General features: G+C 31.8%; 2 protein-coding genes across 2 annotated transcripts; one reads left to right on the top strand and one right to left on the bottom strand.

Annotated features, from left to right (window-relative positions):
• Window positions 1-2,901: 2,901 nt before the first annotated feature.
• On the bottom strand, window positions 2,902-10,182 carry LOC129890088 (probable mitochondrial import inner membrane translocase subunit TIM21). The gene is made up of 8 exons (XM_055965619.1): window positions 9,754-10,182; window positions 7,980-8,039; window positions 7,867-7,885; window positions 6,900-7,060; window positions 4,033-4,211; window positions 3,897-3,945; window positions 3,509-3,628; window positions 2,902-3,393 (listed from the first exon to the last, which is right to left on the bottom strand). The coding sequence occupies exons 1-8, from the start codon at window positions 9,940-9,942 to the stop codon at window positions 3,235-3,237; spliced, it is 936 nt and encodes a 311-aa protein (XP_055821594.1). The 5' UTR covers window positions 9,943-10,182; the 3' UTR covers window positions 2,902-3,234.
• Window positions 10,183-16,680: 6,498 nt separating this feature from the next.
• On the top strand, window positions 16,681-20,972 carry LOC129890087 (uncharacterized). The gene is made up of 3 exons (XM_055965618.1): window positions 16,681-17,982; window positions 19,237-19,779; window positions 20,117-20,972. Exons 1-3 carry the CDS (start codon window positions 17,077-17,079, stop codon window positions 20,213-20,215), a joined length of 1,548 nt encoding a protein of 515 aa, XP_055821593.1. The 5' UTR covers window positions 16,681-17,076; the 3' UTR covers window positions 20,216-20,972.
• The last annotated feature ends 1,141 nt before the right edge of the window (window positions 20,973-22,113 follow it).

Raw genomic sequence — 22,113 nt, 5'->3', positions numbered from 1 at the left:
CTGGTTTTTGGTTTTAGCCTTCCAGGGTTGGTATATATGGATAAGAATACTTCAATCAAAATCATAAAAGATGGTCTTTGTTTTTATAAAGAATTGCTGACCACTTGGCACTGCATTTTGGGAATGAAAATTAAATAATTGGGTTAAGTGCAGTATTGGGATAATAAGTAGGTGTTTGGCCATGAGATGAAATTAGGATTTACGTTGATTTAATCTCATAATTTCATATCATGAGATCAAAAATCATGATTTGGAAATTTAAAATCATGATATGGGATTTTTCAAATATAAAAATTGACCCACAAGTTTATGTTTTATAAAAATAACTCATATTTAATTTATAATATCTCTATCTACTAGCCATTTGTTTCATATGTAAATAAAATTTATAATTCATATAATTACTTTTAAAATCGTTTATATCTCATATAATGATTATTCTCTTCAATATAAAAATTATTTTTACTTCAAATCAATTCTTAGTTTACCATTTATATTCATCAAATTTATTATTTTTGATCAAATTATTACTATTTCATTCAAATCAATGTTTAATAATTAAAAAAATTTCATCATTATATTGAGTGGAGAAGATTAATCACTATGGTCTATAACATTAATTACAAAAATAATTTTCTTAGCTACTAACAAGTAACAACTTGAACAATGCAACTTATGTTCAATTTTATATTTTTATTGAATTAATTAAGGTTTGATCAATAAATGTTATATTTTTTTAGAATAACTTTGTGATAATGTATAATGTGACTTTATAAACTTTTATTTATTTTGTAAGATTGTATAAACAATTGGGATAATTTTGATATTTTTATAATTATGAAGTTTTTATGTTTATGAAAAAACATACAACATAAAAAGTTTAAATCATATATTCAAATAAAATTTTAATTTCATCTCATAATTTTATATTATAATTTTATATTGAATGGTCAAACGGCCTAAGTCTATCCACTAATATAATGTAAAATAAAAGGTTAGTACTTAGTACCACTTGTTATTACATGGGCATAGGAAACTGTTTGATTTTTATTTTTTTCTGTGAATGAGTATTTTACCATTTTTTTTGTTTGGTAATAGGCGACAACCTTATTGACCATGTGCAGCAGCATAAAATTATGAATATGTTGTTTCAATTTCAATTCTCACACTGTCGTTTTAGCTCTTTCATATTTATTTAAAAAATTATAAATATAAAATATAGTTTACTAATTTATTTTTATTTATTAGATTTTTTTTTGAAATAATAGTCAACGGTAATCATGAATTTTTTAAAGTAATAATTATTTTGAGACGATTCTTGTTATTACATTGAATAAGCTAGCTGTCAAAACTCAAAAGAGTATTCTCATAAAAATAAAAACCAGCAAATCCTTACCGATTGATTTGTATTTCAATTTCATACTTTATGTTAAAAACGTAGCATAATGGAAACTTGATACTCAGAAGTCAGAATGTATACTATAAATAGCCGTCGTATAAATAAGTTTGTTAAAGTGGAGTAAGCTATTACGTCAAAATGAATAAATAATTTGACGATTTCTATATGTCACAAGTTGGGGAAAAAAGAATCTTGTATGGCCAGACAATCCTGCTGGCATGCCGCCCAACCCCCTTACCCTATAGTCCAAAACTGATGGGGGTGCAGTCAGCAAGAAAGTAGAGTTGCAGATTTAATAGAATTTAGTAATTTTATTAAATTTATATTTGTCGACAAAAACTTATTTTTATATTATAGAATATTAATTTAGAATGTTGTAATTCAAAGGATTAGGATTTAAAATTTATAAATATTAAATTCAAAATCTGCCTCTAAATATACTTTTATTTGGTTAATTCAATTGAATTTAGTATTTTCAGTATGGTGCATTAAAATAGTGTTTTCAGAAACTATCAAAACCTTAACAAATATTATATTCAGAAACCATAATTTTAAAAGATATAATACATAGATGGACAGTTAAATTTGATCTTAACTGGTAAGTGGACACTTTAACTTTGAAAGTACACATCTTATCTCGTCCTCAATGTATCTCGTAAACATCCAACGTTGATGTGGCACATAAATTTTAAATGTTGAAGTATTTGCTTGTTAAATTGAAGTCAAGTTTAAATGTTTATTTGTGTATTATGTCATTTCAAGAGTATCGTATATGAATGGATGTAAATTCTAAATATTGAATCTTTCGGGTTTTAATTCCGAATCTGCCCATCTGAAACCATTTGACAATAAACCTCTCCCGGATAAAACTCTCTTTCCTAGTCTGCCCTCTATATAAAGAACCCAACTCATTCAATCAAAAGCAAGTCCAATCTCTCATAACAATTTTGTCCCTATTGAGAACTTGCATAAATCAATTTTAATTACACTCACCACTAAATCATGAATCACAATATTGCTAGAGCTTCTACAAGGCCTTTACCAAGAAGGGGTCAGATAAAATCAAGAATTGCAGCAAATGCTTTCCATTCCATCATTGCAGTGCTTGTCAAAAGCCTCTTCACATCACCATTCTATGAGGAATAGCTAACAATTTGTGATTGGAAAAATAGAAATCTTGAAAATGACCAATTATGGTATTTGTTTAATTTCTTAGTTTTTTTCTTTTTTATGTCTTGTAATTTATCAGAGAATTGAAATGAATTTCTGATTAGGAATGCTAATAGTAGTAGTATATAGAAATATCTCTGTGGTAGAAACAATTTGTTGGTCTTTATTTGGGTTGAGTTGATTATAGATGAAAGTGGCAGATAATTAGAGCTGCAGTCACTTCATTCTTCTTTCTTGTTATTCATTTATTTTATTTTTCTGATTTTTCCATACGGTCTCCGATCCTCCTATTGGAGCTTGACTAAGTTCAAATTCGCGCTAAAAGTCCCACATTCGGGATAAAGTTCATGTTATTCATTGAAACATAATTGAATCAATTTTGTTTAACAACTTTGATTTGAACTGCAAGGAAAGTCTTCCCTTTGAAAGAATTTAACAGCTTTTCTTGCAACTATTTTTATGAACCACAAAAAGTAAACTTTCTAATACTATCTCAGCAATGCTTACTGCTATCAGAGTCAATGGCTCAACCAAAAGAACTTGAAATCATCAGAACTGTCATCTGGAGAGCTCTCACACGAGTTGGGAAAAAGTTCAGAGCATATCGACTGCATCCACACTATTATAGCAGCAGGACAGAACACATAATTTGCTTATGTTGATATTCACGCAGGAACATATGACTCGAGCATCAGTTGAGTTGGGGAAGGTGATTTGATCTCAACGATCAAATATGTGAATTTCCACTGCTTATCCACCTTGTCTTGAAACATCTCTGTATAAACCTTGCCAGCTCCATGTGGTCCGCGAATATAAAAATTGACCTGCATTCAGTTTTTAATCATATATGATTTCCAACCTAAATATATATTGGAGAAATTACAAGTAACATCAGCCACAGAGTATCAAAAGATAGGGATCACAAGAAAAAATAGTCACCTCAACATGCTCAACTCCGTCTTCGTCAGTCCATATCCTGTTAGGGATGCGTTGGCGTGCAGCACGATTTCTACTTTCTGATCCATAGCCTGTTACAGGAGATCCGATTCTTGCCTTAACCTGGAGTGAAGAAATAGCAAAAACATGTAACTGATCAGTTCAAGTACAACCAGAATCAAAATACATAAGAAACCGATTGGCCATACTTAGTGCCATGATGTATGAACTTTATCTACTCATATGATTCGACAAGCCAGAAAATACTGCCCCAGATGGTACTTAGAAAATAAGATCTTTCAGTGCAGCCTCGCAGTATTCTGTCTACAACTCAATCTCAAAAATTATAGGCTACATTTCATGGTAAGGACAATAGAGACAACAAACATACTTGACCATCATTTTGAACCCTCTTGAGACCTTTGTTGAAAATTTTGTACCTACAACACAAAATTACTTTAAACTAGATTGAAAACAAGAACTCAAGTTCTCTGTCAACCTATTTAGAGTGTAAATGCAACCCTTACTCTTTTGGCTGAAATATGAGTTCCTTAAAAACTCCATATGCAGCAGCAGCAGCAACTGCAAGTCCCGCAAGAATGATAAGACTATAGGAAGCTCCCTCAGTAAAAGTCACAGGCTTCTCTGGGATATTGTAGGTAGGAGCATCAAAAGGATCCTCAACAGTAGATACATCCTTTCGAGCCTGTACAAGTAGGACAAGAAACAAACACATTCGTTGTCATTGATTTGAGAAATGCATTCATTGTTATATCGGGAGCTATACATTTAAGTGTGAGAATGATAATCTCCAAGTTTTACACAATTCTGGGATAATTTTCCCCAATAATATACCAAAATGGTGGAACTACATACGATAGTCATATGTGGTTCAGTATCATGCTTCTTCTCCTCTTGAACTACTCTACTGGAATCATGTTTCGGAAAAACACCTGTCCGATGTTGTATCGGGATAGCACATCAATACATTAAGGTATAATATGTGTTTGGTTTTACATGAGATAAATTGGGAATATTATAATTTCCAACTTTAACCTTATCTTTTTTTAAAGGGCTTTCAGTGAAGAGCTTTGGAGAAGGACATCTTTGTCATTTTGGTGTTTTATCCTGAGATTGTTATCCCACATTGAGTGTGGTATAAGAATAATACCATAATGGGGGTATAAGTAGTCCGGAGATTGTTAATCCCGGAGTCAAAAGCTCAACCAAATGCGGGATAAAAATAATCTCGTATTTTATCCCGAGATTGTTATCCCCTATCTCACGTCGTTTGGTTTCAAATTATACGGAGATTATTATGAGAGGATTATAATCTAGGCACTAAATAATGACGGGACTATTTAGTAAATATACTTTTAGTGGTAGATGTTTAGTTCATTGGACAAAAATGGGATATACATAGTACAATATTAAACATGTTCTCGGTTTAAACTAGATAACATGGATAAACTTTCATTTCCAACTTTAACCTTGGCTTGCTTAAAAGTCTCTGGAGGAAGAACTTTTGGTAAGGGCAAATGTGTCATTTTGTTTCTCAACCCCGGGATTATCCCACATGGAGTACGGTATAAAAATAATATCACGATTGTGGTATAAACAATCCCGGGATTACTAGTCCCATAATTAAAATTTCTACCTAACATAAAATCTTTAAATACGTTAATCCCCCTATAAACATTACACGTATTCTTATTTCACATTCTGTCCCACATAAATAATGTATAAATTCCCACATAACTTAATGCAGGTTTCATTTAACACAATCAACCAAACGCTACACAATTATATATACATTATTTTCATATACGACCAACCAAACAATGCATAAGTTATGCAGAAAATATCTTTTTAATCTCTCTAAACCAAACATAGGATAAATTTTATGATGAGATTATTTCGCTAATCCATCCAACTAAACGGCCGCTTAAGGGATCAGCTCTGAGAGAGAGAGAGAGAGAGAGAGCTGCATTCAATAAGGCATAAATCTTCAACATTGAGAAATAGAAAAGACCAACAAGCCAGCTGTGCAAAAACTTAGTTTGACAGCGATAAAATCAATGATTTGCCAGTGTTACTTCTGTAAACATCATACAGTTTGGAGATCTGAAGGACAAATGACCTGAACTTAACAGACTTGGCACTGAACCTAACAGAGAATAACAGTTGCTTTACAGAGGTTCGTTGTGTTCATTAGGTCTAGTAACACTTTGTGATCCAAAACTCAGGAGGTGTCTGCTCAAGAAGGTTATTCTCCTTTCCTTTGTGCACGTTAAAAATTTCACTCCTTTCCCTTTGACTTCACTTATTTCGAAAGTTATATTTCCCTAGAAAGTAAGCCTTTTACATAGTCTTCGACTCTTCGGTCTATAAAATTTAAAAAACATAATAGGAATGGCTTATTTCAGGTACATACACCAACAAGCCTCATGTCCTAATGCTTGACGTGGGTGTGAAGCATATGATGGAACTCTAAGCATCTCCTACTGCAATTTGCATAAATTGTGGAGAATATCAGAATTTAGGAGGAAAGCTATTGTAACTTTCTCCTCATTAAATGAGCTTCACATGAGATTTTTTGAAATTTTGGGGGGAAACTATAGTGACTCTTTCTCATTGAATGAGCTTCTAGCAACCAGGCACAGGATAAGGTAAGGTAAACTAGTACAACATGCAGCTCCTTTGAGACTAATTACTGAAAAAGTGCTTATGGTAAAGAAATATAACAACATTTCAGGACCAATATACATCAGTTGACTTGGTCTGGAGGGAAACATTCTTTCTTGCTTTTTTGTGCATCGAGAGAAATGGTTTTTAGGGAGTGTAGAACTGAGAGACCTGCAACAAAGTAAGAGGCTGTGGTAGAACAGCATATCCTCTTGTTAGTCCATTTTTGTCTTTTAAAGACATGTTATCTTAGAATTGATTTGTGGAATGGGAATGAGTTCGAGTTCACCACCAACTTATAAACATTTCACTGAGGGTAGGCTTCTTTAGTTCATATGTCAATCCACTTAACTAAAGTAATAAATGTTTCACATGTTGGAATTGACAAGCTTAAAATAGTAAAATACCTTGATAATTGGAATCACATGTTTCTTAAGTTGAGATGCATTTATTAACAAATATTGCTATTGGAAGGTAAAACAAAAGGTTACTAACTCAAGATTGCCTTTTTATAAGTAGTTTGGACCTAAATTTTGGTCGTTCAAATACCCAATATATTATAACATTGTGGCGAAACTTAATACTCCACATTATTTGCTGTGTGGTCCTTATAACATTTTAGTCTTGTTTTCCCTTCAACTAAGTTCTCCTTTTACAATCTAAAAGAAAAAGGAAAGACATAAATGCATGATTTAGAGAGAGAGATAACCTCTGATTGCTTTTGTCTCGATCCAGAAGCTTTTGATGCAAATGATCTAGCAAAGCAAGACAATTGAGGATTTATGCCAGCAGTATTGACAAGCTGAAACGGTGATCTGAAGGTCATTAAGCATTGTGTGCTCCTTCGATTTCTGTACAGAACAGGAATTCCTGCAAGATCTACGTCTGAGTACTTTTCTTAACATAGAATATGTTCCTACAGAAATATTAAAATTGATGTCACATGGACACACGATTGTGAAATGGATTGGACACGGGAATTACATGGTGAGACAAAAGATTTACAATTAGAAGCAAATGCATGAATGCACATGTATTTTTCTAAGGATCTCAACAGGAAATGATCCCACTGAAAGCGTAAGGGACGTAATTTAAAGTATTGATCCTTTCGAACATGAGTGCCACAACTGCCGGGCACAGCCATGATAATATAACAAAAGTCTCAACATGAAATTAACATCTGTACGCCAAAGTATTGACCATTTCTTGCAAGAATCCCACAACTACAAGGCATAGCCATGTAACATAATGACCCATGCAACATAGATGCAGAACATTCTATTAAACCTTTGTCCCTTTACTCCCACATAAGTAGATAGTAAGTCCACAACATGTAGAGTCAAGCAAGGCACCTCCTTTTTCTTAAGGAAAACAAAACCGTTCTCTATAGATACATGTTTGAAAAATCGTCATCTTAAAGTTCTCAAGAAATGAAATTCGCAAAAACATATACTTTCTCATGACTACAAAATGCTCAAAGGATCCTTTTGAGTGGACACACGTGAAGAACAAAAACCACTTAATGGATGAATGTTAAAGCAGACTCAAGATCCACTTTATGAAGATAAATGAAATAATCCTAAATTTAAATTCTTTGGATATCTAACACTTGCAGAAATCCAAATTGTTCTTTTACAGTTTGCAAATCTTCAATCATGAATGTAGCATCTACTAACCAGCAGGTTCAGCGATAACCTGCATAACAACAGAATTTTGGGGGGGCAAAAGCTATCAATAGGCAGCCAACAAAGCTTTAGGATCATCAAAGTAGCAAAACATTTCAACTCACCTTCGCAGCAGGATAAGAACCACATACGGATCTCCTTGCACAATCTGATCTTACCAGTTCCTGCAAGTACATTATAATCAGAGAAAGAACAGAAGAAGAACATACCCAACCGCATATTGAAACATGAGAACTGGAAAAAGATTTGATCAGCAGTTTCAGGTCATGAACTTAAAGCATGTCAAAGGTATTGATATTGTAAAAGATCCGTGCGCATAATTTTCAACCCACGGTGAAAATATATGATGGAATAAGGCATTAACATTTCATCATAAGCTTGCTTGGGTTTCCCTGATTTAAAGGGGGTCCACAAATAGCACCCAATCATTACAGACTTACAGAAGATTAATAAAAAGAGTGGAATAGTCAAGGTTTGCGCAAGATAGCCATACACCATTGTAATTCTTAAAAATAGGATGCAGTGATAGAGCCAGCTTGCATTATTGGATACTCTGGAGGAAAGGTGCCAGAGGCGCTTTGAAGGCAGAAATACAGCTCCCAGTCTCCCACACAACTAAAAATACTTTTGTGTTAGTACTTGAGCTCTCTGGCGCAGACTACAGTTTGTAAATGATGAAAATAGAATGCTACACTCCATCAGGTGCATACAGGAGGATTTCTTTGTGTAAAGGAGGGAATTTTTACAGTCCAGACTTTGATGCATCAGTAAAATCTCATATATACTGATTCAAACAAGAAAGAGCTTTTTCACATAATTAAGCAATTGTTTAAAACTAAGATCTTAAAAGTCAATCATATTTTTATGTGCATTTTTCCCATAGAATAAATGCTTTTATTAATTAGTAGACCAGCCAAAACTAAGACGGTGCTGGAGGGTACATCATTCTAAAATACAACATTCAACAATGCAACATACTAATGAATTCTATAAGAGTTTTCATCATACATATCATCTAGCTTACAGCATGAAGCTAAAGTACATCAGCATTTGAATTTCAGAATACTCTATTCTCATGCAATAATGCCAAAGCAGACCCTTCCTAATCCCCTTCCCCACTTTATCATCTTAACTAGTTTCATGAATCATGCCTAACCACACTCAAAAGCCATAATTTGGTATCATCGGTTATAAGGAATTGTTTTCTGAGCATTCAATTCCAGCGGTTTGATAAAGTACTTCTGGAAACTGTACAAGGCCAACAAAAAATTTTCCCTCTCGACCAGTAAATAACTCTCTGAGCCTAACTAAAACCTCTTAAAAAGTGCATATGGAATATAATTTTCTACTTTTTCGAGATATAAATGTTGAGCAAAAAGAAAAATTTGAATTAAAAATAGGAATTAGTAGCCCCCGAACTTCTATTCAGTGATGACTAATCACAATATTTCTAATACACCCAATCCAGTACTATTCTTATACATGTATAACTAACACATAGTACTGCCAAGGGCTATTAATACATGAATAAGAAACAATCCCAGCATAACTAATCCCAACATTATCAATACATCCTATCCAGTACTATTCTTATATACTCTACCAAACAACCCCTGCTCATATGAGAAAAAGTTACCAAACTTTCTTTTTTGATAAATCGTTCTAGTCACTATAAATTCAACAGCTGAGAGAAAGTAACCCTTACCATTTGATCAAAATCATCAAGCACAGCATAGATTCTCAAAGAGAAAGTTCAAAATGCAACATCTAATAAGTACTAAACTGTATTCAAAGCCCCAATAGATTCATACATATCCATTCTAGAAGCAACAACAATAGAAAAAAACTAAGTACAACAATGGGAATTTCTTCACATACCCTTTCAGCAGAAACATTGAAAGCAGCACTTTCAGCAGCCATAGACGAAAAACGACCGATACCCATATCAGATAAGCTTCTTGATGGCACATATTCCAAGAAAGAATCAAACTTGTTGCATGATTTTACAACATTCGACAACACCCACCTCGTCTTCAATGAAAACCCGGTTCTCCTGGCATGCTGCATCTTGGAAAGCAAGGTTTTAATGGACTTGTAGAACAAGATTAGGGCACTAAACGAACATAGAGGATAAAGGGTGGATCAAAATGGAGGAAAAATTGAAGGCAGCGAAGCAATTGTAGAAGAAGAATAAGAAATTCAATAGAGATTTTGTAGTGACCCTAAAACCCCGTAATTAAAAACCCGGACTGAGGTTTTGAGTTGCAGGGTCACGTTCAAACGGGTCAAACTAAAATTTCAGGCAAGTCACATATTTGGTATTTTATTTAGTCGCACGAATTATTGTTTGTGTCATTAAACATTTGATAATGTGTATTTATTAAATATTTTCTATTTAAAATTTTGAATTTTGTTGGGGGGGGGGGGGGTTAATTGTTCATGACATATATAAGTTAATCATTTAAAGTGTGTTAATTTTTTTTTATTGTACGGATCAGTTTTAATAAGTTGTAAAATCTTAGGCGTATTCCAATTGAGGATGATATACGTGTATAATTAAGTAAGATGATGCATTCTAAATGATTAACTTGTCTAAGTAATGAGTATTTTGAGATTATGCACAGAAATAATTTTTAAAATTTAAATTAAAAATATCTAATATGAGCTCTTATCTCATGTTTATGTATTTAATTGAAACAAGTAATAGTTCAAATATCTGAATAATATTTGCTGACAAATTTAAAGAGTTGTCTATATACTAAGTTCTATGTTATATTGCAAATAAATACTTTTGCGAAAAAGTAAGTACAACATTGAGCACGTAACATTTGGCAATATGTATATTGGATGCTCATATAACTAATATTAATTATGTCTAAGTTTTTTTAAATACAAAATGACTAAAAGGAAAAAGTTTAAGGAAAACTAATCTCATGCTCCATAAAAATAAAATAATTATAGATAAATATCCTTTTATAATTCATATCTCTCAAAGTATGCGACTCGCAATCAAGATATCATCACAGTATCAATATACTGACATGGTATCATTGAGATTTGCTTCAACCCGTAATGATACCACCACAGTATATCTATATATTGTTATGATATCATTGATGTCTATTTCAATCTTTCAACAACATATCCATAATACCATCATATACTAACATGGTATCATTACAGATTATTTCATATAATCAGTAATACTCCTCAAATCATGTATGATATCATCACAGTATGTGAATATCAATGATACCATCATATAATAGCATGATATCATTCACTAATGAGCAGTCCTTCAAGTATATATCATATACTGACATGATACCATCACAAATATTGAATGATATCATTATAATATATATATATATATATATATATATATATATATATATATATATATACTATGATGGTATCATGAATGCGAATTGAGCCTAAACTAAAGGCGGTACAAGAGGTAATTAGTTTGGGTTGAACGAGTACATAAATAAATTATTTAGGGGTGGAGTATAGGGTGGTAAATAGTTTGTTTAAAGAATCCAAATTGTGTATTTTATCCCAAAAGTTTAAGGATGGTAAGTTGATCCAAAAGAATTTGGGCTCAAAGTTGCATTAAACAAGCGGGTTTTTTTACAATTAAGAGCACATCTCTGCATAGCCCAAAAGCCCAATTTTGAACAGTTTGAAGTCACTATGAATAAGTCTTTCAAACACTTTTTTGGTTTTAAAGAGTGTTGGGAACAATCCACCCATTTGACCCTCTATTGATACGTATCAAATTTAGTGTTGATAATCATTGTGACCACTAACGGATATAATGCACCGGATGAGACTGTTCTTTTCTTAATCAGAGATTTAGATTTGAATTTTGGGTATGAATTTTTTTTGATAGGGAATGTTCCGCCCAAATGGGACCCTACACGGTACAAATCTGAATTAGTCAACCTCACATCATAGAAATAAAAAAAAATAATCATTGAAATAAATAAATAAAATAATAATGAAAAAAGACAAAAGTAGTTGGTTAATCCTTTTTTTAAAAAAATTATCCTGTTGAGTGTAATTATCTATGTCCTCCATAAAGAAATAACGACATAAATATGATAATTTTCTTTGATAATCAAAAGGGTATAACGGTTTGCTATTGCACAAATCTTGTACCCAAATAGTAATTGAAATACATAGTTGTTTACTTCAAGATGTAATTAATTACTTTTATTCTTTTAGCAAATGATTCAATGAATTTATCTTTGAACTATATCATGAAGTGTATCACATTCTTTTATGATATGTATTTTAATTTTAAATTAACAAATTACCTTATAGGTGTTGAATTCTAGAAATTTGAAGTTTCAAAACGTATATGAATATACGTAGTATTAAAATTACATCTTAACTTTTGCACAGTTATGTTTAGATTAAAAATCTCTATATTAAATAGATGGCAATATACATTTTCCAATCTCTCTAACTTATTTATTTCCATCTATTTTCTACTTAAAGGTGAACAAATGTGAAACTTTCCCTTTTTATCTTTTTATGTGGTGGACCAGAAAAAACAGGAAAGTAGCAGAGTTGATAGAGACAACACTTAAAATGAAACCTCACCAGCAACCTAAATTTTGGTTTATGCGTATTATTTTCTACTCTCCAGCCATATTTGTTCACTTTTAATTTTATACATTTTTTAATAAATTATAAATAGAAGAACAATTTTATCATATCATATTTTGAATATGATATTTTAAAAAATATAATACGAAAATGATTATAATTAATGATGAGAATATTATTTGAGGGAGTATTATTTTTTGAATATATTGTCAATATAATGTGTGCTTTTTGAATAATTTTATCTATCCACATTTCATTTTTTAGTTACTTTTCCTTATATTACAAATATTAAACGGCAAAATGTCAAATATATCTTTGTATTATTGAATATAGTTTAAATATATTTTTTATTAAATTTTTAGTTTAAATATACTCTTTTCATTATATTTTTGATTCAAATATACTCTTTCCATTGTATTTTTACACCAGTTTATTCTTATTTTTAACTGAAGAGTACGTGATGAACTTAGAAACAAATATCTCAATGCATTTAATCCATTTCTGACTCATTTCCTGTGCTTTGAGTTCTTTTTCCATATAATCAATCCCCCAATCCTTATTCAGCTAACTGCAGTGGTTGCTTCATCATAAAAATAATTTGATTTTATTATAATTATTAGAAAAAGCCTAAAATAAAATTTAAACGTATAATGCTAAAAGAGTTAAAAGAATTTGAATTTCAAAACGATGACAAAAGCATCAAGAGAAAATGTATAATCACAATGAACAAATAAATAGTACTGCCTTATGGCCAACTTCTATATAGCTAAAAACAATGCAATAATAATTAACATTTTTCCTGCTAAGTAGTGCTATCCTTTCAAACATCTTTTCATAGATTTATCAAACATTTATCACAAACCCATTTTAAAAGATGAAACATCGAGGAAACTAAGAAATGAGCTGAGGAAACTCACGGTTGCACTATGATAACATGGTGGTCTGATATTATGTTTGAGTGTAAGGGTTTGCAAAGTAAATCGAATATTTAAAATTAGGGATGACTGATTTATTTCTAAGCTCGCCACGTGTTATTTGGTTAAAAATAAAGGTAAATTAATGTAAAGTATAATGAGAAAGATATATCTAAATCGAAAGTATAATGAGAAGAATATATTTAAACCGAAAATATAATCAGGAGTATATTTAAACAATTTGAAATAATATAAAGTTATATTTAACACATTAGAATAGAAGGCTAGTACATAGCCACGGTATTCTATCGTATTAGTAGACGCTTTAGCAAACTATAATTTCTTGTTTTCTGATGTCTGCTATTATCTATTACTTTCAATACTTTCCGTAGTTTTCGTACTTTGATTACTCTATTTTATTTGTAGCGCTCCCGTTATTTGCCTTATCATATCGCTTTGAACTTATTGACCTCTTAACTTCTTAGCCTTATCTAACGTCTTTTTATGCTTTATTGAGCCGAGGGTCTCTCGAAAACAGTCGTCCTACTTTGATAGGAGCAGTACAATTTATCCTCTCCAGACCCCACGTTATGGAATTCCACTGAGTTGTTGTTGTTGTTGACTAAAGAGGTTTAAATGAATCATTTTTCGCCCCTTTAACTCTACCCCTAATATTGACCAGTAACATAATTATATACGACAATGGTCGGTTGAATTTTCATCATCAAAAAATATATAATTATTGAAACATACTATTATAAGTCCAACAAAAAAATAATTTAGAATTGTGTTAGTTATGTTTATAATTACAATTAACGAGTAAATGTATGGCTAACACTTCTTAATTAAGTGGAAGAAAATTAATGGAGGAGTAATAACTATGGGGCGTTATATATAGTTGGCATATTAATTAAAGACTTAAAGAGTAGATATATTAATTTATTTGCCAAACCCAAAGCTCTCTAAATTAATTATGTCATCCCTTTTGTTTTGCAAGGCAAAACGTTAATTAATTGTTCAGACCAAAATCCGTCAAATATTTTTCATAAAATGTATAATCAAACGCAATTAGCCGCTTTTTACTTTGTAAATCTTTTATCATTTTAATTTTTTTTCTAAAGGAATATTTAAGCTGGAAATTACCTTATTTTCCACAAGATTTCTATCTAAATAAATAAATAAATAAAATTCACCGACATTTGACAGGTCGCAGGTACATAGATTTAAGTAGGTTCACATGGGATCATATCCCACCGATCCCATCAGCCAATACTGACATACTGCCACGTGTTTTTTTCCCTCTGTTTATAATATTCGGACGATACACGTGTCACATATCTAAAGCAATATAGTGTTGAGACTCACTGATATAATAAGAATTGTAGTGAGATAATTAAGATTCATTCGTTCTTAATTAAAAAATTTGAATTCGAAATCTTAAAATATTTTTGTAAAATTTTTTCGAGAGCGTTTACTATAGTAATGACTAATGAATCCTACAATGTATAAATTTTAAATTAAATTGGGTTTCAATTTGAATACCGAAGGTGAAAAATACCAAAAAGAGTGTTGAAACTCTCTCTTTCTGCTCACATAAAGTACACCACTCACTGCGTGAGAGAGAATGTTAATGGATACCGACCCGACCCGACAAAAAAATACTCAGGTATAATTAATCTATAGTTCCATTTTTATTTTTATGTATTTTGCAGAAAATTGAGGTGGTGAATTGTGTAGTAAAAAAAATGCTTAAAAAATATAGTACGAAAAAGAGTAGGTGCTATCTTTTACAATTGAATAATTTGTTCACATATCACATAATGTTAATCAAAACTGTTGGGATTAATTTAGAAAAACGCCGTTAATTGGTTATGTTAGTAAGTTATACTAATTTAGTATTGAAAGGAAATGAGAATATAATTATTTGAATAAAACATCGTGTTAAAAGAGTTTATAATATGAGATAACAATTTTTTTTTTGAGAGGATCCAAAGTTTTCTTAAAATGAAAAGAGATCTAGTCAGAAGAAAAAAAATGATGAAATCAAAATTATCGACACAAATAACAATAAAGTTGAGATTAAACTAATTACATGCATGAGAAAAAGATAAAATTTAGAGAATTTATTTAATTTAGTAAAGTCTCCTAAACAATTTAGAATTGAAATCATAGTTGATGTACTGTGAAATTGCTATTAGTAGAACTTTTCGTATAGTTCAATTCAAATATAAAAGTTTCTCTCTTACGTCCTAAATTATCTTTTGTGGACTATTTTTTAAAAATAATTATCTTTAAATTATTATTATTTTTAAGTTTAAAATAAATTAATTATTTTTTTTGATTTCATTTGTAGTAATAATTATTTTTGAAGATTATAAAATTTTTAATTATAAAATAATAACACATAAATAAAGTAAATAATCAACAATAACAACAACACAAGTGGGGTCTGGGTAAGACTTTATCACTATTTCATGAAAATAGAGAGTCTGTTTTTGAAATACCCTTGACTCAAAAGTCATAGCTCCAAGTAAAAGAGAAAAATAATATATATATAGCATAACGACACAAAAAATGAAAAACGATACAAATTTTACAGGACAAAAATAATAACAAGAAGTATGGTGAATTGTAGGAGGGGTAGAGAAAAATTGAAACACTATTGAGAAGAAGTAATTAGACAAAATATAATACGATATATTTATAATTTATTAAGGATATGATCTAATAAGTATCTGTTTGACTTAACTTATTTTAAGCAACTTATAAAACATCTACAATACATTTTTATTGATAGGTAATACATTTATCACACACTTTAATATAATTATAATATACTGTATCGATTTTTATATATTTTTAAAACATTTATAATACATTTATATTATATGTATAATTCACTTTTAATACATAGTGCAGATTTATCATAATATTATTATGTACTGTTATAAATAGTAATAAATAAAAAATATCACTAAAATCGATAATTATTTATTAAAAAATACTCTTATATGTAGTTTTTATTAAAATGATTTTAAGTTCTTCATCCAAACATTCAAAAAAACTGAAAACATCTTATAAACAATTTATAAACCAATTCAAACAAATTCTTAATAGTATAGAGTTATCAAATTTCTCTTTATTAATATTATTATTAATGTTTTCTTAATATATTATTCTTCAATTATATTATTACATGTTATTTTTTGTGTATCAATTACATATGTTATTGCATAATTCTAACCGAAGTATGATATTACGATATGATTTGTCACCACTAATCTTATGTCTAGCTAGTAAAAAAGATGACACCTTAAACTAAAAAAGGACTCTCTTCTCCTTCTCTCCCTCTGATCTTTTGCTGAGAGAAATCACAAGAGTTGCGGTTTTTCTTCTTCTTTTTCTTGATAGCAGCAATTCCCCAATGCATGTTATCCCCTTTTCTTTCTCTTTCTGAAATCCCTTACGTTTTTTTTCAGCCTTAATCTCTTTATTTTCGTCATTGATTCTCAAATTTCTTCTACATATTCAAACACCCTTTTCTCTTTTTCACCAGATCCATCACTCACCTTTTCAATATTCTGTAAAAAATCCAAAATTTAGCTTACCCAAATGGGTTCTTGAAACATTTTTGTGAAGCTTCTGTTTTTTTTTTTTGGGTTGAGGGGTTTTAATGACGATGAAAGTGACCCAGAAAGAAAAAGATTCAGAAAAAATCATCTGGGATCAGATGAGAAGTGCTTCTGGGTCACCATTTTCAATTGCCGGTTCACTAAATCGAGCTTTGCCGAAGCTCATGGTATGGTTTATCCTTTTTGTTTTCGCCACTTATGTTGTTTACACGCTGAAGCTCGTTTCCACTAAATCCTGCAACGACGTCGTTTTCGCTCATAATAGTTTGTTTATTCACTCATCGGAAATCAATTCCACTAAATCGATCCGGCCGGTGATAGTTAACGAAGAACTGGAAGAGAGAACCGGGTTGGAGCATATAGTTTTCGGCATTGCTGCTTCTGCAAAGCTATGGGAGAAACGGAAGGAATATATAAAGCTATGGTGGAAACCGGAGGAAGAAATGAGAGGGATTGTTTGGTTAGATAAACCGGTGAAAACGTCTAAAGGTGACGGGGAATCTCTGCCGGAGCTGAGAATCTCCGGTGACACTTCCCGGTTTGCTTACAGAAACCGGCAGGGTCATCGGTCTGCGATACGGATATCGAGGATTGTATCGGAGACAATAAGGTTGGGGATGGAGAATGTGAGGTGGTTTGTAATGGGCGATGATGATACAGTGTTTGTTACTGATAATTTAGTGAGGATTTTGAACAAATATGATCATAATCAGTATTATTATATTGGGAGTTTAAGTGAAAGCCATTTGCAGAATATTTATTTTTCTTATAGTATGGCGTATGGGGGTGGTGGATTTGCTATTAGTTATCCTTTAGCCAAGGCACTTGAGAAAATGCAAGATAAATGTATTCAAAGGTACCCTGGTCTTTATGGTTCTGATGATAGAATGCAGGCTTGTATGGCTGAACTTGGTGTTCCATTAACCAAAGAACTTGGTTTTCACCAGGTTAGTTTAGTCCTTTTTTGGGTTTGTTTAGTTGCTTTATGTTCTTTTGATGTTTCTTCAGGGGTGAATCTTGAATATATGTATTTTTAGGTATAATACATAAGCAAACTCTTAAAACAAGTAAGCAGTCCAACTTTGAGAGTGCATATCTAGACACCTAAACTTGATTTCAACATAGGACTAAATGCTCCAACTCATCCCCATTGTGTCTAGTAGACACCTGATGTTGATGTGGGACTTAAATTTTGGAGGTGTCTAGAGGATCATTTTGTAAGTTAGGAGCTTTCAACTGACAGAGTGGAGATGAGTTGAGGTGTCTAGATATGCATAATCAAAGTTGAAGTGTTTACTTGTTGAGCCAAGTTTGAGTGTTTGTTCATATATTATGTATTTGTATGATTTGTTTTTCCATTTTTACAATGTAATGTTCTCTATGCTCATATCTGACAACATCTCAGGATCTCACATGTTGGTTTTGTAAATTTGGTAAGCATTGTTGAGTACTTTTCACTGCATTTTCACAATTGGTAGTGGGGTTCTCTTAATGAGTCTTTAAACACATCACATGTGTATCTGCTTACTTGTAAGTCACAAGAGGAGTCTGGTGACTTTGTAAATTCTGTGACAAGTCAAAGAATCAGTTGGCACATGTGTGCCAAACTCACAGGAGAAGAAAGCAAGAGTGATAGTAGAAGCATGGAGACTTATATACTAATTTAAGACGACTTCTTTTTATGTGAAAGAACAGGGAAAAAAGACTCCTCTTAATACGAAGATTGAACTAAATCTGCTTCGAAAAATATGTTTGTTTGTATTGTTTTTCTTCCTTCTTACTCTTTTTAACATCCTGTTGAGTTGTCCATGAGAAAATATTTATTTTAGTGATGAGGTCTGGGATAATTTGGGGTGGAATGTGGAATGAAGTAGTTGTTGCTGGTAATTGGTAAATGATGGATTTTACTTTTTTTTTTTTTAATTAAGTGTGTAGCGAAAGATTAAGCCAATTGCCGGATTCTGCATAGAATGTCCTAAATGGTTCATCTATGTTTGTCTTTGTAAGCAAAAAAGACCTTATAATCTGTGTTTTTGTTTATCGGTCTCTGGCTTCTGCAACCACGAATTTATAGCGATCTATTGTTTTTACTGCATAACAGAAAATGCTGGTGAAAAAGTAATTTCACCCTGTATTTTATACATTGTTAATCATTTTAATAAAGGCCTATCTGATTATGACTTCTTGGTGATGGGATGCAGTACGATGTGTACGGAAACTTATTTGGTCTGCTAGCATCACATCCAATATCGCCATTGGTAACATTGCACCATCTTGATGTGGTGGAGCCAATCTTTCCCAATGTGACTCGAGTGCAAGCTTTACGGCGTCTTACAGTTCCACTGAAGCTTGACTCGGCTGGGCTTATGCAACAATCGATTTGCTATGACAAAGCTAACAGTTGGACCATATCAGTGTCATGGGGATTTGCAGTTCAAATATTCCGTGGAGTGTTGTCCCCCCGTGAAATAGAAATGCCATCAAGAACTTTCCTAAATTGGTATAAAAGAGCAGATTACACTGCATATGCTTTTAACACGAGGCCTGTTGCAAGGAATCCATGTCAAAAACCTTTTGTGTTTTATTTATCAAGTGCCAAGATGGATCCTTCCAGCAACCAAACAGTGAGCCAGTATACTCGTCATCGAGTTCCTCATCCAGCATGCAAGTGGAAGACGTCAGACCCTGCTGATGTTGATCACGTTCAGGTTTATAAGAAGCCTGACCCACATCTGTGGGATCGGGTAAGTTCCTTTTGTTAATTAGCTTATTTTTGCTTCATAAACATCGAAGATGTTCGCAACTGCAGTGTCTTTCAATTGTGTTCTTGGCTGGGCATACCTGTTCTTAGAATGATATGAGATAGGAAAACGTGAATCCTGTTAAGGGTCGATTTGAACTTATACATTACCAAAACAAAGAAGAAAAAAAGATTTACATAATCTTGATAGCTACCTAAACAACAGAATCGGAGCATGCTAAGACACTTTCATTTGGGAAAAAAATTGTAGTTAATTTCTTTTATTAAGTAGCCAATTGTTCTCTACATATAATTGACCGGTGTATTTTGATATTTGGCAGTCTCCAAGGCGGAATTGTTGCAGAGTCTTAAGATCAAATGGAAAAAGCATGGTGGTGGATGTAGGTGCATGTAAGGAAGGTGAGCTCAGTGAAGTATGATGATGAATAACTCGAGCCTTTCTTCTCCTTCCGTCTTCTCTCCTTGTATCAGCCCCTCAATTGATTCCCGAATGTATTTCTTCATTTGTTGAACTTATGAAAAATTTTGTTGGATCCATCCAAGTTTCTTTCACTTATGGCCACTATATTTAGGGAAAACGACCAAGTTAATGTAAAATATCCTATGTATACACTAGATATCCTTGTCCGATGATTAATGTAGCATAGTTTTTTCAGAACTTTGATCTTTCTTGGTTCCAAAAGTCTTCTGAGTTCAATTTTCTGCAATTTAACTTGGAGGTCTTATTCTTCTTCCTTCCTAGTGGTTCCCTCTTTCCTTTTTTTGTTAAGTTTGATTTGCATCTTCGGCGTGGAAGACGACAAATTCTCTTGAAGATTCAAAGGTATTTTATATTCATGATCTGTTTAAATTCTTCAAGAAATGCTTAGGGAACAAGGTACTTTTTTTAGCATAAAGCATGCCTAAGACAATGCTAAAAATAGAAGGCTCTCTTGTGTTGTACTGACGATATAAAGTAAGGCAAGATGATGCTAATGTCTATGTTGAAATGGAGACTCTATTTGATTAGGAAACACTTGCAATTTGGAAAAGATTAAATTATTCTACAAGGAGCTTCCATGTACTAGTGCTACCTCCATAGTCTTCATTAATATTTTCCATATAAGAGATCTTCAATGTACAAAAGGTGAACTAGAAGCTAGTATACTATAATATCAATTTTATTTTATGATTAAACATTGCTATATCTTAGCGGTACCTTTTCTACAAGTGTACTTTTATATTATTATTGTGTTTTGTGTCAAATATGTTTGGACTTCGCAATGTTAGACCTTAGTCCTTTGGACAACATTTGTCAAAGACAGTTCTTGCTCCTCAGCTACAAGTAGCATCAATGATTTGGTTTTTTTTATTTGAAATATTGAAGATTTGTGTCTCCATCAAGAAAAGTGAAAATCTTGAATTCATTATTCAGAAACCAAATGATGTTGTGTGGACACTTTTGGCTCTAGTTTGAAATAATGGTCTTTTGATTATTGTCTATTAAGTTTGGTACAATATGTATTAATTTTGTCAAGAAGAAAGTATGGTGTTGCTTTGAAAAATATGCCAATTGTCAAAGGCAGTGGAAGAAGTGCCATTGACATCTACTATTCATACTTGGATCTAGTAAAAGTGTGTGTGGTGATTATTTTGTTGACTAAAATAGTTTTGAGAAAATGACAAAAATGGTTTCTCATCTTTGGTAGTATGTTCAATATAGTGCCTTAAGTATCACTTGAGCTGTTTTGGCCTTTTAAGTTTGGTAAAAATGAGCACTTTTGGTCCTTTAAATTTGCAAAAAGTGAATATTTTTAGTCTCCGTTAAATATTTAACTTTGATTGTTAATTTAAACCCGGAATGTGAAGAAAAAGGTTTAACCAAAAATACTAGAAATTTACTTGAACCATAGAAATCACTATAGCAAAAGCTACACTTAAAGACACAAATAAATAGATAAAAAAAAATAATAGAAATTGTTCAAGAAGTTGTACTACACACTTAAAATTGCTATGGTGATATTTAAGTGACTATTTTGAACTTACTACTAGAGATAAGGGACCATTTTTTATGGTTTTCCCAAAATAATTTTAAGGCCAAAATTATGTATAATGTCATTATGGCATATTAATAAGAAAATATATTAGGTAAAGTGGCAAAAAAGTCGAAGGTAGTGATGTGCGTTAGGTCAAATTAGTGGAAAGGGCAAAAATTTAGGGAACATGATTGTGTGTCCTAGGTTCCAACTACTCTTGTCCCTTTCTTTTATTTGTTAAAGATACAACATTCAACTCTCACTATTCTTCACGTACTCCCTCTAGTCTAATATAAATAAAT

Source organism: Solanum dulcamara, chromosome 5 (assembly GCF_947179165.1).
Source record: "Solanum dulcamara chromosome 5, daSolDulc1.2, whole genome shotgun sequence".
In the NCBI taxonomy this organism is placed as follows: Eukaryota; Viridiplantae; Streptophyta; class Magnoliopsida; order Solanales; family Solanaceae; genus Solanum; species Solanum dulcamara.
This window is presented reverse-complemented; position numbering and strand designations above follow the sequence as displayed.

Bases quoted from the DNA above. Each gene is read 5' to 3' on its own strand.
- LOC129890088 (XM_055965619.1), bottom strand. From the start codon at position 9,942: ATGCAGCATGCCAGGAGAACCGGGTTTTCATTGAAGACGAGGTGGGTG. The intron at 4,212-6,899 runs GTTATCTCTCTC...CTACTTGTACAG, and splicing joins CGAGACAAAAGCAATCAGAG to GCTCGAAAGGATGTATCTAC. The intron at 3,629-3,896 runs GTATGTTTGTTG...TCTTCACTCCAG, and splicing joins GGGTTCAAAATGATGGTCAA to GTTAAGGCAAGAATCGGATC.
- LOC129890087 (XM_055965618.1), top strand. From the start codon at position 17,077: ATGACGATGAAAGTGACCCAGAAAGAAAAAGATTCAGAAAAAATCATC. The intron at 17,983-19,236 runs GTTAGTTTAGTC...GATGGGATGCAG, and splicing joins AAGAACTTGGTTTTCACCAG to TACGATGTGTACGGAAACTT. The intron at 19,780-20,116 runs GTAAGTTCCTTT...GATATTTGGCAG, and splicing joins ACCCACATCTGTGGGATCGG to TCTCCAAGGCGGAATTGTTG.